Source organism: Cupressus sempervirens, chromosome 7, assembly GCF_028749045.1.
Source record: "Cupressus sempervirens isolate cs-2001-9-10 chromosome 7, ASM2874904v1, whole genome shotgun sequence".
NCBI lineage: Eukaryota > Viridiplantae > Streptophyta > Pinopsida > Cupressales > Cupressaceae > Cupressus > Cupressus sempervirens.
In genome coordinates, this window is record NC_143124.1 from 538,377,037 (window position 1) to 538,396,487 (window position 19,451).

At 36.0% G+C, this 19,451-nt stretch overlaps 1 protein-coding gene across 1 annotated transcript; it reads right to left on the minus strand.

Moving 5' to 3' along the window:
- Positions 1-1,466: 1,466 nt before the first annotated feature.
- Positions 1,467-18,125, minus strand: LOC149547887 (DNA replication licensing factor MCM7-like). The gene is made up of 5 exons (XM_089794204.1): positions 18,052-18,125; positions 15,674-15,851; positions 15,231-15,422; positions 14,955-15,065; positions 1,467-1,637 (listed from the first exon to the last, which is right to left on the minus strand). Exons 1-5 carry the CDS (start codon positions 18,123-18,125, stop codon positions 1,467-1,469), a joined length of 726 nt encoding a protein of 241 aa, XP_089650330.1.
- Positions 18,126-19,451: the final 1,326 nt, after the last annotated feature.

Genomic DNA, 19,451 nt, shown 5'->3' on the forward strand with positions numbered 1-19,451 from the left:
AGGCTCAAGAAAATAGGATTCAAAGGGCCATCTAGATGTGTTTTATGTAAGGAAGAAATTGAAATAATTGATCACTTATTATTTTAGTGCAAGTTTTCTCAAGACTGCTAGGATTTGTTAAAACTTACGCTCTATTGGTGTTTTTCAACTACTAAGAAACAAGGCTTAATACCAAGATAATAAAACTCACAAAATCTAGAGATCAACTATTTCCGATTAACAATTATGCATGCTTTCTTATTTGGATCCAACTTCAACAAAACCAAGACTAGTTTTCTACTCTTTAGGCTTTCTAGAACCAAGGTGCGTATACCTAAGGGATGGAAGAATTCTCAATATAATGTTAGACACACTAATTTTCTTATCCCATAATAATTTGCAATAGCTCACATCCCTTAACAACAGATTTGGTCATGATTCTCCTCAGGTTTACAAATATTTCTTGATAATAGTAGCTAACTAAGACTCAGAGATCAGATGCAAATGAGTGCTGACTAGCATTGCCAATCTTGAACAATAAAATAAAATTTATTTTGAAAATGAACTTGATGGTAATCTATGAACTTTCACATGCAAATTAAAATAATTAGATCAGTGCCCTATCCATTGGGGATTCAGAGTCTATTCAATTCCTAGATCTAATTGATTGCATCACAACCAATACTATCAATAGCTCTCACTAGATCTCATACTTACCAACATCCATCCTATTACTATGGTAATCCCATCAATATCACTAAAGCATTTACTTAATTCATTGAATTAAAAGCAATAATAAATTGCCATACAATTTAAACTCATTTGCATACAATTGGACAAGCTTTTGCTTCTACAATTTAAAAATAGCCATATAGTAGAATTGGAGACAAGATTCAGAGAGATCATAAATGGAGACAGTTCATTTTCTTTGAAAACTGTATACAATTGCATAAGACTGAGAATGACTCAGAAAAAAAGACATCTAGATCCTACCAAATTGGTGTATTCTCTTACAATTTGCAGAAAAGACATCATAAAATATACATCAAGAGTACTGGACTGGAAAAACTTAAAAAAACTAAAAAGTTCAACTATTTGGACCCTTTCTCTAGCCCTAGAATCTCACTTATAAAGGGTGAGATGCAACAAGGTTCAGGCTAAGAGAAAAAGATAGGTGTCCCTTTAGACAAAATATATTTACATTTTTAACATCTTAGTATTCCTTTGGTAGGTCTCATTTCTCTTACATCTTCACATGCTACATAATTTCTTAATTGGCTACTACTATTCTAAATCTTTGGGATATGCAACTACTATCATTTTGGTACTTGCAAACCAACCTCAACTTGAGGGTTTTTACTATTTTCATCATGAACTAATAAAACTACCTTTATTCTTGTTTCTTCCTCTGTCATGTCAACATCCTGGGCCTCTGATCCTACAACTGAAATGGGTTGCTTTCTTTTATCTTCTTCTTCCCTCTAATCCTATGCAAGTGTATCAATGACTAGTAGTTCATCTTCATGCACCTCATCATCATCAATTTCAAATTCTTCAAATTGTTCATCTGAAGCAATATCTACCATCCACTTGTCAAAAAGTTTGTCATAATTGAAATGCAGAATATCATGTTGCTTCTTAATCACATATTCAGCTTCCTTGTCAATATTAAAAAAATCTTGTTTTAAAGAACCAAAGAACAATTGAACCTTCACTAATTCCTCTGTTGTGGTGACCCACCATGCATGTCCTTTTTCATTGATGACTTTACTCATTCTTAAGCAAAACAAGTTATCCAATTCCTTGGCCCATTCATTTTTATTCTTTAGTTTGTTTTTCTTGTCCAAAGCATGTGGGAATAAATCAACTTTCTCATTTTTGTACTTATTCAAATAGCTAACAACTTTCCTCTATAATGGAACTCTTATTTCATCAAAATATGATAGATCATTAGCAACATCAAATGTTTTTTCAATATGGTCATGAGAAGACCTTATGACACAATAACATAAAAATGTAATTTCTTTTCTCCTTTTTCCCCACTTATTGACAATGGATTTCAAAATTTCTTCATTGGCTTTCATTTCTTCCTAAATGTTTGTTACCTTAGCTAATTGATCATAGAACAATGGTCATTCAATTTTGTCCACTAGATACATAAGAGGCTTCCTTAATTTTTCTTCATATTACACATCCAACTCTACATGCAATGCCCATAGTTTGCTCTTTTCTTCCTCAAAATCTTCAGTCATGTAATACTATGGCCTTTGTGGAATCTTTGGTATTTCTATGAGAGGAGTGGACTTAAAAGGTTCCACTAGAGGGTGAGAATATGTAATCCTTGGCCTGGAAGACCTCCCAATTACCTTATTTTCAAGTTCAATTCTTTTTTGAACTTCTTTATTATATGCCTCCAATACTCTCTCATACTTAGCTTGTAACTCCAATATTTTATTCTCATCCTTCTCTATAGTAGCCAAAGTTAATTGGGATGTCCAAAAATTTAAATATGCAGCCTCCACAGAAGCTGTATCCTCTACCCTCTTTACAATTATATTGCCAATCAACCTAGAACTATATGATTGCAGAGACATTGTTTTGGATGCTTTTCTAATGGACCAAATAACCAAAGCAACTTGGTCTGCATTTAATCTAGCACCTTTGGTCTCTATTTTTCTTTGGTCTAGTGTATCTAACTTATTGGAAACATAATTAAAAATTAGGGCATCTACTATATCCCAATTGCGTAGCAATGGAACACCTGATGCTCTCACCATTTCTCTCCCTTCTTCAAGGGTTAGGATTTCAAATTCTTTTATAATTTCATCTTTTATTTAGGTTTTAATGGCTGCATCTTCAATTTTTGGATGCTTAGCCTTTAATTTATTTTACCTTTCTTAATACTTTCATATGTTTTTTCTCCATGCAAATTGGTGGAAGGCTCTGGACTTAACAAAACTATCGTCTAACAAAAATTGATGACTAGCTTGCTCTATCACAGGGTCTAGTTGCCTTTCTTTAAAATTTGCCACTATTAAATCAAGGCTTGACATAGGGGGCTCTTGAGGGTTTCCCTCATCTAATTCCTCTTGGGTAATAAAAATTCCTCCTTGGGACCCCAGCTGTTCAATTTTCTCTTCAGTGAGTTGTTCCTCTCCAATCTGCAAAGGGGATTGTGTAGGTGAATATTCCTCAATGTGAGGACCGTATTCTTTAATTATTTTTTGCCTCTTAGGAGAGGGCTCATTAGGTCTTTCTTCTAAGGTAGCACTAGTGGATCTTGTTATTTGTTTGCCTTTATCCACAGTGGCCTTCTTATTTTGGATCACATTATAACCTAACCTTTTCTGTGTAATCAATTGTCCTACCCCTAGATTGGGAGTGAATGTCAATCTCCTCATTACCTCTTTGGCCTTGTCTGAATAAATATTGATAAAATTTTGTTTTTTCTCATTCATAGTTTTCATTATTTCAGGAAAAACAATCATGAGTTTATCAATTCTATCTGCCCCTATGGTGGCATTAACCAAAGGATTATAATCTCTATCAAAACAATGAATAAATTCCCAAACCCTTGAGAAAACTCTCTATTTTTCTTTCTTGGTTTCTTCTTCCTACAAAAAGAACTCATTTCTTATTATGTCTTTAGGAAAATATGGCTGATGTTTTATTTTACCAAGCTTAGCTCCGTGCCTAAAGGCAAAGTCATAGAATCCCTTAGTGTCACAAAAAAAGGAATGAGACACAACCATCTTGTATTGGTCTAGTATTTTATAAAGAAATAGCCAAGCCCCTTTTATAATCACAAATTGGTGGGCTACAACGCAAGTTGGAAAAATTGACCCTCTCCCCCTTTTTACCAAATAATTTTCCTGCAACCCTCCTAACTACCATAAGAACTTAGCTACCCCTATCTTTAATGGTACCTAGTATGGCCTAGTAAGTGAGGGGTTCCTTAAAAACTATAAATCCTAACAATAGTTAAAACAGAGTTTGGGATAATGTCTCCCCAGTTATGTGAAACTTTCAAACCAATAATATTGTTCATGGCCTTGATAAGATCTACCAATGCTTTAGGAACTTTCGGATTGTCCTTGAATAATAGGCATCTCAATTTTGAAGTAGAGCACCTATCAAATCTAACAAAACTAGCATTTTTAGCATCCCAAGTCATATTTGCACTCCATAGCTAAATGAGTAGTGCTTCTCCCTCCTATTCTTTGTTTAGACTCGTCTCTTTACCAAAATATGCTACTCCTTTGCACAAAAACATATGCATCAGTAGAGAATAGTAACCAAAGGTTTTATTTACCTTGCCTTTTGCAATCCCTACCAAGCCAGTTTGAATTTCTTCTGCTATATAGGAGGCAAAATAAAAAATAACATCCACACTAAAAGAGAAAATCTGAATGATCATATACATAAAACTTATGGGCATGAAATTCCGTTCATCTTCACCAAAAACTAGACAAAAATTCATATATGCCTCCACAACTTGGGAAGTGAAATATTCCTTTTTAAAAGGTTCCCTAGAGGATGTTGTAATCACTGAAAAATTCCCAATTGTGCCTATATGTGCCCTCAGTGCACCCTACCTAATTGCATCCTTCTTTGATACATATTCTTTTTTTAACTCTTTTAGGTCAATTGGCACATGATATTTTGTCAGTGGTTGTAGGCCAAATACCTCTCAAATTTCCTCAGGGCTAATTGTGACCAGAGGCTCACCATCAACTCTTATCACTACTCTGATTGTTGAATCATAATTTTTTGCAACAACCTCTAAGAGGTCATAATCCATGAAGACACTAGGAACTACTAGCTTTCCCAAATCAAAGTTCCAAATATTTGCATGAGAGGCAAATAAATTTCTTTCCAAAAACCATTTTTTAAACAGTGAAAGCCTTGTTTGAGAATTCTTGGGATCCCTAACCCAATTTCCCTTATCCTATAGCCCATTTGCAATTTGAATCTAGGGTTTAATGAGGTTAACTTTTTCACTTTGATAGTTTCATTTGTGGATTCAGGGAGTAATTCAAGAAGGTCATCATGGATATACCTAGCCAAATAGTCTTCCTAACATGAGAAAACCTTCTTTGGAGGCATAATGAATACATTTTGTAGAAATCTAAATTACTTAAGAGTATAACAAAGGGAAATTGTTTCACATTTTGATCAAGCCCAACACAAATTCTCAATAACTTCTTTGGAGGCCCAGAAATTTGTTCATGTAAGATAGGAGTGGCAAAATCTTTTGTAATATACTCTATTTTTTGCTCACACATGAAGCTTTCATTCGTCATAAATGAACTGTAAGGGAAATAGAGTCGCATCACCTTCTACCTTCAAACTTGCACTATTGATCTCAAAAAATTTGACGATCTAGGAGTGAAAATAGGGATGACTCATTTTTTGCTTTCCAAGTTGGAAGTCAATCCAATGAAATTTCTCCACATGTGCTTTTCCTTCACTGCTAGCAATATAAACTAGATGTACTAGTTCTTGAGGACATGTGTCGCCAAGTTACTACATCGCTATGCATAAAAAGTGAGCATGTTTTCTATGTAACATCGCAACACCCATTGATTTCACTTCAATCCAAAAACATACATTTGATTCATGGTTCAATACAACTGTGGTGAGTCCCTCCTTTTCTCCCTTTAGTCACTATTTTGGTACTCTTAAAAAATGAGCAACTTCCCATAGCGATGAAGTGACGACCATTGATTTGGACTTGATCTAATGGTGAAGAATCTACATTAATTTTATATTAGCTATGGTGGGTCCACACATTCTTTACCTTAGTCACCATGTCATGTTGAATAAATAATGTGCATCTCTCATTAGTGACTTGGTGATAACTGCCTATTCTAATTTAATCTGATGATCACAATCTCTCATCTGCTCTTTCCTGTTGAGTGTGGGTCCATGTCACCACCTGAATTGGAAATGTCTTGACGAGTTGGCAAATAATTCAATATTTAAATTCCTTTCATGAAATTATAGGATTGGGCCCCACCGTGTTTCATATTTTTAGGTTAGGCGTTATGTTGCTACTGGTAGGGCACAAGGACTTTCCGTTCATGACATAGCGACCTCCCGTGTGTTTAAAAGTTCTAGTGAATACATGTTTTTCTGGAATATGCCAACATGTCAAGGCAATTACATGATGAAGGGATTCTTGGGACCCACCTTTTAAATTGCTACCACATTGCAATTTTCAATCAAGTAGTTGTGTCACTACCAACGAGATTCTTTATTTTCCCAGTCGCGATATAGCGACCTCCTAAATACTATTGAAAATCCAATGCTGATGTAGGAGCATCCAATGGTGTAAGGGAAATCTTGTATCACCCAAAAATATTCTTAGAGATAGTTTCTATTTAATGTGCTTTAGTTTCTAGATACCCATTTGGGTCAAATAAAGGTTCCAACTCTCACAGTTCTACTATTAGCTTTTTGGGTAAGAGTTTTATTAGTTTTAAAGAACCTCGAGATACGTGTAAATGTAGAAAATGAGTTATTTTGTAATTAATCCAAAATTATGATGATTTAGAGGGTTTAATTTGGAGGGATGATTGTACTTGTAATTTAAAACACTCCAGAAAAAGAAATAGGTCAAAAGGCTTTATGGTTAGAAAGTTATTGTAGTTTTAATTTTCCTATAGACCTCCTAAGAGTGCTTCAAAGTTAGATATGGGGGACTAAATGGCCTTGTATAGGGCTGAAAAATGGTGGAAGAGCTAAGATCCTCCATAGGGCCATAGAGCACTTCGAGAGCTTCCCAGAAATCTAAACGGTTCATCAATCAGAGTTATGGTTCAAAAGTTATGCCTTCCAAAAGTTGGACTACCGTTTCTGGATTCTTCTAATTTTACACCGACTTATAACATAATTTTTGGAACCTTCTATTGTGGTGGTGGATGTCAACTAACATGTTCTATAATTTATTGCTAACCCCAAACCGTTTGGGGCATATTTAAGAACATTTCTAGCATTGTAAAGGTAGCTCTTAGTAGAGTTAGAGAGAAGATACTGTGTGGAGGATTTCTTTCTCTAGAATCATACTATTATAAGCCCATAGGGAATTTTACATTGATAATAATATTTTTCTTTTCTTGTGTGTTCAATATGGTCTTTGGTTGTGTCTCCATCAAGTGGTATCAAAGCAAGGTTTTCTTGAGTGTGTAGATAGAGTGCCAACTGTGAGGCAGTTTGCACCAGGATTGTGTGGTTGTGGGTTTGAGACAAGAAGATGACTCCATGAAGGGAACATGGTGGAAGGGCTAGAGTTATTATTCTTGAGGTTATAACCCTCTAGAGAAAAGTTCAAGAATTGCAGGAGGAGATCCGTAGAGGACTAAATGTTATTGTAGGCAATGAAAGTGAGGAAAAAAATGAAGAAGAAGAAAATATTGTATAGGAAGGCGAAGATGAAGGGGAAGTCCTAAATTTGGTAGAGGAGAGGCTTTTTAGGGCCATTTCTAAGCTTGGAAAAAGACCTAAAATTGACGTGGGTATGTTTTTGGGAACCCTAAACCTAGATGAGTTGATCGATTGGATCAATGAACTAAAGGAGTATTTTGAGTATGTGGATATCAAAGACATAAAGAGGGTTAAATTTGGAAAGACCAAAATGAAAGGCCATGCCAAAATCTAGTGGCAAGACGTTCAGCTAGAAAGGAATAGAAGAGGAAAGGAGAAAATCACTAGGTGGGATTGCATGGTGGACAAACTAAAGAAGTAGTTCATTCCTATTGATTATGAGCTTGATTTGTTCAGGAAAATGCAAGGGTTAAAGAAAGCGCAAATTTTTTTCCAGGAATAAATAGAGGAATTTTATCGACTTCTTATTAGGTTAGGGTACGTAGAAGCTATTAAGGAGAAGATTTCATGATACCTCAATGGGTTATGACCTATCTTTCAGGAGGAGTTAAGTCTGGTTAGAATGACTAGCATTGAAGAGGCATACTAGTTTTCCCTATGAGTTGAAGAAAAGCTAAACGAAAAGTTTGATGGAAGGAAAAGAGGGTATAGTCAAGGAGGAAGGGGTGGTGGTAGGTCATTTGGAGGCCAAAATGAGACCCAGAAGAAAAATGAAGATGTGGGTACTATCAAGAACTAGAGGAATGAGGGTTTCAACCGCTCTCGTGATCAAAACTTTGGAGATTAGAGAGGAAGAGGCAGAGCATGTGGACAAAGTTTAGGAAGAGGAGGCTTCTATGGTACCTATTTTCATTGCAATGAAGAAGGTCATCATGCATTTGAATGCCCTCAATGATAAGGAAGGACAGATAGGAGAGCTGATGGTCAAGCAAGGGTTTCTCATGTGGACGTGGATGCACAGTCATCACATTCTGAGGATGCAAAAAGAGGAGAGGTTCTCATAAATGCGAGTGTCTTACTAGGTGGTGAGACTGAACTTGGAAAAGGAGGAGTTTGTTCGATACTAGGTGCAAGAGCAAGGATAAGTGTTTTGATGTGATTATTGATGGTGGTAGCATTGACAACTTGGTGTCTAAGGAGATGGTCTCTAAGCTAAAGATCAAAAGGGAGAAACACCCCCAACCCTATCAGATTGCTTGGGTGAAGGATGATCATAAGGTCCTAGTTAGTGAACACTATTTGGTGAAGTTCAAGATTGGGAGTTACCATGATGAAGTTCTCTATGACATTATTCCAATGGATGTTTGCCATTTATTGTTTGAAAAATCGTGGCAATTTGATAGACATGCTGTACATGATGGTCATGCAAATACATACTCTTTGACAAAGGATGGATTTCACCACAAATTGAAGCCCATGATAAAGGAAGGTGAAAAGGTATGTAGTAGTGCTAGGATATGTCTTGTTGATGGAAGAAATTTTTTGGATGGTATAAAACATTAGTGTATGTGTTATGCTTTGATTCCTAGGAGAGATAAGGAAGGTAGTAGTGAAATTTCACCTAAAGTTTTAGGCCTATTAAGTGAGTATGGAGATGTCATCTCTAATAATGTTCCAGAAGGGTTGCTACTAGTAAGGCAAATTAGTCATCAGATAGATTTAATCCCTGGAGCTAGTTTTCCTAACAAGGCTGCTCATAGGATGACTCCTATTGAAACTGAGGAGCTAAACAGACAAGTTTAGGAGCTATTGAGGAAGGGTTTGATTCGAGAGAGCTTAAGTCCATGTGTAGTACCTATAGTATTGGCACCAAAGAAGGATGGAGAGTAGAGAATGTGCACAGACTCTCATGCTATAAATAGAATAACCATCAAGTATTGGTTTCCTTTGTCAAGAATGGTTGATATTATGGAGTGTTTGAGTGGAGGTCAGTACTTCACAAAGATAGATCTCAAGAGTGGCTATCACCAGATATAGATACAAGAGGGAGATGAATTGAAGACTGCATTCAAGACCAAGGAGGGTCTATATGAGTGGCTAATCATGCCTTTTGGATTGACCAATGTGCCAAGCACCTTCATACGGCTTATGAATGAGGTACTAAAGAAGTTAGAGAAAATGTTGATTAATTTGAAGAAGTGCAGCTTTGTAAAAAGGTAGTTAGTCTAGTTGGGGTTTGTTGTATCATATAAAGGTCTCAAAATGGATCCAGAGAAGGTAAAAGCCATCTTGGAATGGCCCACTCCAAGGTCTACTATGGAGATGAGATCATTTCATGGTTTGGTTAGTTTTTACAAAAAGTTCATTAAGAATTTTAGTGGCACATGTGCACCCCTAACTGAAACAATAAGGGGGGATAGGAAAGAGTTCAAGTGGACTACAACAACTAAAAGGAGTTTTGAACTTTTGAAGAAGAAGATGACAGAACAACCTGTGTTGGCACTTCTAGATTTAAATAAAGTGTTCCAGGTAGATTATGATGCTAGTGGCAATGCTATTGGGGCTGTATTGAGCCAAGAAGGTAAGCCTATTACATATTTTAGGGAAAAATCTCGAGTTCTATGTAATCATTCAAGCCTTAAAGAAATGGAGGCATTATTTATTACCAAAAGAATTTTTCTTGTATACTAATCACTAGGCATTGCAGTACCTAAATTGCCAAGGTAAATTGAATCAGAGACATATGAAGTTGGTAGAGTTCTTGCAGAGCTATACATTTGTGTTGAAAAATAAAAGTGGAAGGTCTAATAGGGTTGTAGATGCATTGAGTAGGAGATAGTTGTTGCTTACAATAATGCAAGTTGAAGTGGTTGGGTTTGATGAACTCAAAAATTTGTACCCAGAGGATCCTAATTTTGCTAAAGCATGGAAGACTTGTAAGGAACTTGTTGCTATATATAGAACCAGGTGGCTAGATTATTTGATTCATGATGGTATGTTGTTCAAGGGTAGTCAAGTATGCATTCCAAGGAGCTCCATGAGGGAAAACTTGATCAAAGAGAAACATAGTGGGGGAATAGCAGGACAATTTGGTTGAGATAAGACCATTTCCATTCTTAGAGAACATTATTTTTGGCCTCAAATGTCACAAGATGTGAAGAAATTTGTGTAGAGTTGTCAAGTATGTGAAGCAACCAAAGGATTTAGTCACAATACTGGACTTTATCAGCCATTTCCTATTCCATCAAAGTCTTGGGAGGACATAAGTATGGATTTTTTTCTTGGATTGCCGAGGACACAAAGGAGTAATGACTCAGTATTTGTGGTGGTTGATAGGTTCTCCAAGATGGCACATTTCATCCCATGTCACAAGACACATGATGCTATACAAGAGGTGGTGAGTCTACATGGTCTCCCAAAGAGTATTGTTTTCGATAGAGATACTAAATTTGTGGCGTATTTCTAGAGGAATTTATGGAAGAAGTTGAGGATAGAATTGAGATTCAATTCTACACATCATCTGCAGTTTGATGGATAGACTGAAGTGGTAAATAGAAGTTTGGGGAATTTGCTGAGGTGTTTAGTGGGAGATAAGCCCAAGGGATGGGATTTGATTTTTCCACAAGCAGAATTTGCTTAGAACAACTCTATGAATAGGAGTACTAGTAGATCACCATTCCAAATTGTGTATGGGAGTAGCCCAAGGACTACACCAAAATTGAGAAAGATGGATCAAGGGGAGAGGACAAGTGCCGAGGCAGAAGAATCTGCTAAACATATCAAGAGCCTACATGCGGAGGTTCATGCACACATCACCAAGATGAATCAATAGTATAAAGCTAGGGCAAATCAAAGGAGGTGACATAAGGAGTTCTAAGTAGGGGCTATGGTAATGGTACACTTACAAAAGGAATGGTTTCTAGTGGGTACTTACAATGAGCTAAAGATGAAAAAATTTGGCCCTTATAAAATTTTGAAGAAAATATGAGGTGGATTTGCCAGATGGGATTCACATTTCTCCTATCTTCAACATTGCAGACTTACTAAAATATCATGATGATAGTACAGATGAGGGGTTGATGCTAGAACCATGTTCAATTCCTACTTCTAAGAAGGAGGAGATAGAAGAGATCCTAGATAGTTGTGTAGGTAGGAGTACCAGAAATAGGCAAAATGAAGAGTACCTCATGAAGTGGAAAGGATGACTAATAGAGGACTCAACTTGGATATTAGCAGTGGAGGTTTCTCATTTGGGTTTTCCTCTACCATAAAGTGGCATTTCAATCTACCCTGGGTGTCTGATGTAGGAGCATCCAATGGTGTAAGGGCAATCTTGTATCATGCAAAAATATGCTTAAAGATAGCTTCTGTTTAATGTGTTTTCATTTCTGGATACCCATTTGGGTCAAATAAAGGTTCCAACTCTCATAGTTCTACTATTAGCTTTCTGGGTTAGAGTTTTATTAGTTTTCAAGCACCTTGGGATATGTGTAAATGTAGAAAATGAGTTATTTTGTAATTGAGTCAAAATTATGATGAGTTAGAGGGTGTAATTTGGAGGAATGATTGTACTTGTAATTTAAAACACCAAAAAATTAATCAGGTCAAAAGGCTTTACAATTAGAAAGTTATTGCAGTTTTAATTTTCCTGGAGACCTCTTAAGAGTGCTTCAAAGTCAGATATGGGGCACTAAATGGCCTCATACAAGGCTGAAAAATGGGGGATGAGAAAAGCTCCTCCATATGGCCATAGAGCACTTCGAGAGCTTTCCAAAAATATAAATGTTTCATCAATCAGAGTTATGATTCAAAAGTTATATCTCTCGAAAGTTGGACTACCATTTTTGGATTCTTCTAATTTTACACTAACTTCTAATGTGATTTCTAGAACCTTCTATTTTGGTGGTGGATGCCAATTATTCCTAACCCTAAACCATTTGGGGCTTATTTAAGAACATTTTTGGCATTGTAAAGGTAGCTCTTAGTAGAGTTAGAGAGAAGGTACTATGTGGAGGATTTCTTTCTCCAAAATCATACTGTTGTAAGCCCATAGGGAATTTTACATTGATAATAATATTTTCCTTTTCCTATGGGTTCAATCTGGTCTTTGGTTGTGTCTCCATCAGGTGCCAGCACTAATACATTAGACCTCAATTTGCGACGTTAATTTGTGACGACAAGAAAAGGTAATGTGTTTTTGGCTTTTTTTTTTCAATTTTAGCCCGATTCTGTCGCAATTGCGATGACAAGTGTCACAATTGCGACGCTAGCGGGATATAAGAGAAAAAAAAAAGTGAAAAACCCTCATTTGCATGAAATCACACGACACAAGGTTCTTGTGAAAGGAAAGGCGTGCACACGGGAGATCACTTCGGCAACATTGAGAGGGCTGGGGCATTGAAAATTCATGCATATACATGGAAAATGTAAGTAGCATTGAAAATGGAAACCTCACAAGTATACTGCAGTTGTACAGAGTCGAACTTATGTTCTTAAGCATGCAGCAATGCTCCTAACTAATGCATCTATTAGCGTACTGATCATACAATTTTTTTTATGCGTTTTAATTTTTTTAATATCTTATGATGGGATTCTACTAACTTTCCTCGAGCCTACATACAGGTGGGTTGTTCAGTACTACATGGAAGCATTCATCTAACAATCAATTTTCATTTTCTGTTATCTAATAGGTCTTGTATATATTGGCAAATACGGTCTGGTCACAGGTTACTTTTCATTTCATTGCATTTTTAAGATCATTAAGGGGTGTAGAAACATTTAATCCACCAACAGGCTAAAAAATGAAGCATCATATATGAATTTAATGTATACGAAGACCCCTATTTATTGAGACTATTTGCTAATGAATGATTTGTCTTTGATCTTAGATCAGTTGATCCTTGATCTTGTCATCAAGAAGATTATGTAATCTCATTAGGATCTATATAAAGTTTTACCTATTGTTGAGCAATTCTTGTGTTGATAAGTTGGAGATACTTTCCACAGTAAGTCAAATTGTGATATTACTGACAGGATTTAACTGTGTAGTTTTCGAGTCAAACTCATTAATACGTGTATCATGAGTATTCACACATGAATCCATCTCTCATGAGAATAAATAGAACACTTACCACTCATTGGATCGAGGTGATGCTCATAGAGGTGAAGTACCAGCACTGGGACATCCTAGGAGGTCACCCATCCCAGTACTACTCCATAGTTAAGTGTGCTCGAGCTGGAGTAGTACTGGGATGGGTGACCTCCTGGGAAGTCCTGGTGCCAGTGCTTCACCTCTGTGAGCATCACCTAGATTCAATGAATGCTAAGTGTTCCATTTATCCTCATGCAAGATGGATTCATATGTGAATTACTACTCATGATGCATGTGTTAATGAGTTTGACTCAAAAAGTACACAGTTAAATCCTAATATCAATATCACAATTCTTGTCTTTCTTTCAATTTCTTTAATTGGTATCAGAGCAGAGTAGAAAGGATCCAGGAAAGAGTTGAAGATTATAGAATAGATTTTGATTATTAATTTATTAGAGAAATCAGATCTCAGAAAATGATTCATGTAAAATAAAGGTGTGCAAGTAAATAGAGTGGATCATAGAAATAAAGGTGACTATAGATGATGTGAATGCATGTAAGGTGTTTGCAGCCACCGCCATAAGAAGTAAGTCAAAAGGCATATAGAACTTTTTATAAGGAAACTATTAAAGATTTCTTTTACAAAGCAGAGGAGGAGCAGATTCAACCACTAAGAAGTCTGCAGAAGTCCACAAAGGATTGAAGAAGTGCTAATTTAGAGCAAGGATTGCATAATGAGATTACAGAGATAATTTCAATGCTCCTGAAGGATTACATAAAATAGTTAATAGTTACTTATTTGTAGAGAAGCATTGTAGGAATTGATTGCAGTTGTGTGAGTAAAATGGCCAATTAAAGACAGACAAGTGTGAGAAATTTGAATAGAATTTGCTGACTATGTTTTCTGCATGAGGGTTTCAGACTGAAATAACTGCCTGAAGATTATGAAAAGCTACTTGTGTGGAAAGAGTGATCACCATTCCAAAAAAGAATATTGCTATTCTAATTGGATGCCAACTAAGCAAACTTTGAAAGCTGCAACCTGCAAGAGGAGTCAACAAGATCTCAGCACAGATGATAGATAGCACTCCAGATGGAGGATTGTAGGAGCATTTGTTGAAAAGAGAGTTAAAGTTGAGTGTTTGAGAAAAGACTTGTTACTAATAAAAATTTTTTTGAAGACACTGGATAGGAGTTTGAATCCCCTGAAGAGCTATCTACCAGTGAAGTGAAGAGGACCCAGAGGGAAAAGAGATCGCCTCAGTGCCACACAAGAAGGTATCAAAGTGTGTAAGGTGTTGATTGTAGAAGGAAAGAAAGGGGTGCAAACAATCGATCATGAGAAAAGTGTTGAAATTAAAACCACATAAATTTTCAAGAGGTTTGCTGCTACAAGGAGAGGCATAAAAATAAGGGAGAAGATATTGGCAGGTGTTAATGTGAAGGGTGATTGCATGTTAAAGAATCCATTACAAAGTTGTATTAGCAATGTAAGTTTAATTCATTTATGTTAATGGAGAAGTTTAGTAAAAGGGTTTAAAGAGGTTGTTATGCCTACCTTTGCAATACTCATAGTCTGCTGCTTCATCACTTCATGAATAGCAATACGGTCTGTCTCATCCATTTTGTCAAATTCATCAATAGCACATATACCCATATCTGCAAGACCCTGATTCATCCCACAAAAAATTGAAATGTTACTTCAGCAGCTCTATATGTACCAAATACAGATATTAGCTATGCCTTCCATGATCAGCCTTACAAAACATTTGACTAACATCCCAACCCATAATTACAATGCCATTAACATGTCAATACATTGAATTACTCATACCAGGGCACCACCCTCAAGAACCATCTCATTTGTAATTGGGTCCCTTTGAACAGCAGCTGTGAGACCTACACCGCTGCTTCCTTGCTTAGTGGTGTAAACTCCAGGAGGTGCCACACTGACCATGTGTTTCAACAGCTGACTTTTTGCTACTCCAGGATCTCCCATCAAGAAGACATGCAAGTCGCCCCTAATCTGTGAATTCAATGAAAATTAGCTATACAGTTCCTTGAGTAGAAACAATTGGAATTGATGTGAGTCGGTAGATATTTGGCTCTAGCTACAACCAGTTGTACTATTAAGGTCACACCTACTGCATCAAAAACAAGGGTAACTTATCCAGCCAAGAATACATGAAATATAATAGAAATCCATCAGTTGTAATAATGAACAGTTCATAATCTTAACTTACAGGGATGCTACCATTTGAAATTCATCAATCATACCTTCATACCATCCTTCAGTTTCTTAGTGGGAGCACCCACAAGTAGAAGCAATAGAGCTTTCTTAACATCCTCATGACCAAATATTTCTGGAGCCAAAGAACGTGCAAGCTTGTTGTAAATGTCCCCATCCTCGACTAGCCTTTCAATTTGTTCTTGTTCATCACCTTGCAGAACATACCTAGAGTGCAAAGGAATAAACAATATTTATAAAAAAAATGTAAATCGGTAAGATATAACACAAGATTATAGTTACATAAATCATAGAAGCTTATTATGAATTAATATCTAATAAAATGTTCCAATGAAAGGCCACGTGACTATTGACTTGTGTGCTCGACAGCAATTCACAGGCTCCATCTTATGAAAAAAAGTACAATTATAGTTCTTGGAATCATAGACCTAGTCCAAATACAGATTGATTTCTTATGCAAGTACTAAATCTCAATGGTTTGGCAAATGTGTTTGGTTAAATTGCAAAAATCTTTTTATAGAGATGGAGTTGAGAGTGAGATTCAAAGGTTTTTGGCCAGGCCTTGGTGAACTGAACAAATAGATATTGGAGTTGGAGCTCCTTTCTGGAAGGAGATATGCAACTTTACCCTTGGACATGAGAGATTTTTGAGGTGGATATGTGAGACGGGAAGAAATTTGTGTGTGAGCATCAATGGAGCTAAGAGTATAAGCATCTGTTATTGTTGAATCCTTGGTACCCACCTTTTACCGTTCTCACTAAATCCTTCAACAAGATATCTGGTTAGACTTCTAACTCACTCCCTGCAATACTAGTTTATCTTCCTCTTTTGAGGCTTTTTGGCATCTAACACCATGGCTAGATTTTTAGACATGGAAAAAGACTCTTTAGGCATCCTTCATACCATTTATGCTTGCATTCTAGTTGAGATGGATATGCCAAAAGCTCATCTAGCAGATCCATATTTGAAAATTGCAAAAGGAATTTAGGTGCAACTGCTGGATTATGACAAAACAGTAGAAAATGTTTTCAAACAGAGCACGTGGCTATAGATTGTGCCAGGAAGAGAAAAAAAAAACAAGCAACTTCACAGAGGAAGGCTTTCCCTCATCTTTATTTGGTGGGGAAAAAAAATAGTTACTGAAATGCCCAAAAAGCTTGAGTGCAAGGAAGTAGTTGAAGAGCAGCAGGACATGGATCACAAACCCACAATGGTCTCGATAGGGGCAGAGACATTTTTAAAAGTGTCAAACCTGATTGTTCTTCAATAGTAGAGCATAAAGATAAATAGAGCTTATAATAGAGCATGAATGAGGAGAGGTTTTACATGGGCAAACCTAAGAAGCGGTTGCAGGGTGCAGAAGGGCAGGAGGAAGAAAAGTGGGGACGAGAAAGGATGGGAGAATTGAGGAAGAAGGAAATTTTAATATGGTTCCATTTACAAGATAGTGAAGGAGTTAATCAAACTAATTTGTTGACCTGTTACAATATGATGATGTTGGTTCTTGTTAATTTACTCCAATTATTTAAGGCTATTTAGATAACTTGTGTGGAAAATTTAAATGGAGACATGTCCCTCCATATAAACATATCGATTGTACCCAATTTATGATTTTTGATATTTTCTTCACTGATAATATAGAGTTACTCTAGAATCATGCTAGCTACTCATACTGGATAATGATGTTTGGTCATTTTTTCAAATTGCAACAATGGGCAAAACTAGTCCCTGATTGAGATTTATCAAAATAACAAGCTCATTATGAAAAGTTCAGATCTGTCAAAACTAGTCTCATATCAAGTTTGAAACTTTTCAATGTCACGAGCTTATTATCAAAATTTGGATCAAGTTTGAGACTTTTCAATGTCACGAGCTTATTATCAAAATTTGCAACATGCGAAAACAATAAGATCAATATCTAAGTTTGAACCCTATCAAGACAACTGAATTAGTCCATGCAAGTTTAAGCTACCATACTAATAGACCTATTAGCCTTCAAATCAGCAAGCAAATGTTTCCACCAAAATACTAGGCCACCAAAATACCAGGCCAAGAGAAGTTTAAGTAATTCAAAAATACTGCTTAATGTCATTATAGCTGATGTTAATGTGTAAATAACCAAGGTTAGCTCATATACAAGCCTTGTAAACAATTTTTCAGTTATTAATGAATATAGTCGTTAAACCATCCTGCTACCTAAAAATGTAATCACTTTTTCTATTAGGAATGATTTTGACATTTGATCAAATCTATTTTTACTATTCCCCTATTGGTCGTAGCATAAAGTGTGATATAGCTTCACTGATGGTATTTCTTATATGAAATGAGGATCATGTCTGGAAAAATAGAAGTCCTTACAAAACAAGAAAGAGAAAATTTAATGACATACAAAAAGCTAAAACTCACTCCTCGTATCTTTTCTTGAAATGAGTAATTGACATCGTTTCCAGGTATGTATCAGCCACCAAACCTGCTTGCATGGCTCGAAAGCCTATGTAAGGCATAGGAAGAAATATTCCAGAGATCTCCACAAGATCACTTGGCCCAACCTGGTCAAAATAAAATCTAGTTATGGCAAAATTATATATATTTTATCAACTTGAATTTTCTATTAAAGGCTCTCATGCTGAATTGAAAGCCAGGTAAAGAAAAAGATATTATACACTATTTTGTTGGTACCCTGTGCAGCACAACAAACTTGTTCTTACTATAAGAAAATTTTCTTTTCTTTTGTTTCATTGCAAATCTTTTGCTTGCACGGAGGTCTCTCCCCATCATTGGACACACTTGATAACATTCAAGCTTTGGATCGCATACAGGAAGTGCATCTGTACACATAAGTATAAACTTCTTCTTTTCCCGCAACACATATAACAACAATTTTAAGTGCTTGCAAGGTATATACTTATGAATAAATATTACATCCTAATTTAAATGTATGAAAACAATGATCATTCCTTTTAAGCTTCATTCATCTCTAGGTGCAATTCAAAAACTCAAGAATAGTGGCTTTTGTTCTTCAGGATACCTTTAGGGGAAGAGTATGTGAATGCCCCCTCATGTTTGGAGTCCAGTTTAGAGGAGATGGCTAGTTACACTGCTAAGGTTTGTTGAATCTAATTCTGAATAACATTGCTTGCTATTGTTGAATCTAATCTAATGTATATTTTAACTAGACTTGTAGCTTATATGTTTTGAAATTTTTGTTAGGCTTTGTAATTTGTATAATTTGATTGCTGGAGAGCTTCTATAGCTAAGCAAGAAGGCCGTTGCACAAGTTATAGCCACGCGCTCAGGTATGGAAATTATTTTTTTTTTATTCTAATGTATACTTTAACTAGACTTTTAGCTTATATGTTTTGAAATTGCTTTTAGTGGCTTAATGTTGTAAGGTCTCTTGAAATAAGACCTTCAGGCAGTTGGTCAAAGTTTTACAAATAATCTTAGGAATAAAGTCAAAGAAAGTATTTTTAAAATATTAAAGTATTTAGATAGGTCTAAGAGGATTTGTGTACTTTCAACAGTTTTGCTTAGTTTTTGAAAGTTGCAGTAGACCGAAGTTTTCATAGCCCGATTTTTGCTTCCTGCAAAGAACGATCATGTCAGATAATATAAGTGAAGAACAAAATAGGGAGACAATCGCTAGATTGTGGTCTAACTTGAAAAGAAAAGGTGATGGAAAATGTTATTGTCCTTGCAATATTTGTAAGGGCTTAAACTGTAGAAGACTGCTAATCAAAACTGTTAAGATACATTGTAGGGAGAATGGTCACATTGAAGGGGGGCATGACTATCATCCACTGGTA

Coding starts and splice junctions, on each gene's coding strand:
- LOC149547887 (XM_089794204.1), bottom strand. CDS start 18,125: ATGCAAGCAGGTTTGGTGGCTGATACATACCTGGAAACGATGTCAATT. Junction 15,852..18,051: donor TTCAAGAAAAGATACGAGGA/GTGAGTTTTAGC, acceptor TTTGCACTCTAG/GTATGTTCTGCAAGGTGATG. Junction 1,638..14,954: donor AGACTATGAGTATTGCAAAG/GTAGGCATAACA, acceptor AATATTGACAAG/GAAGCTGAATATGTGATTAA.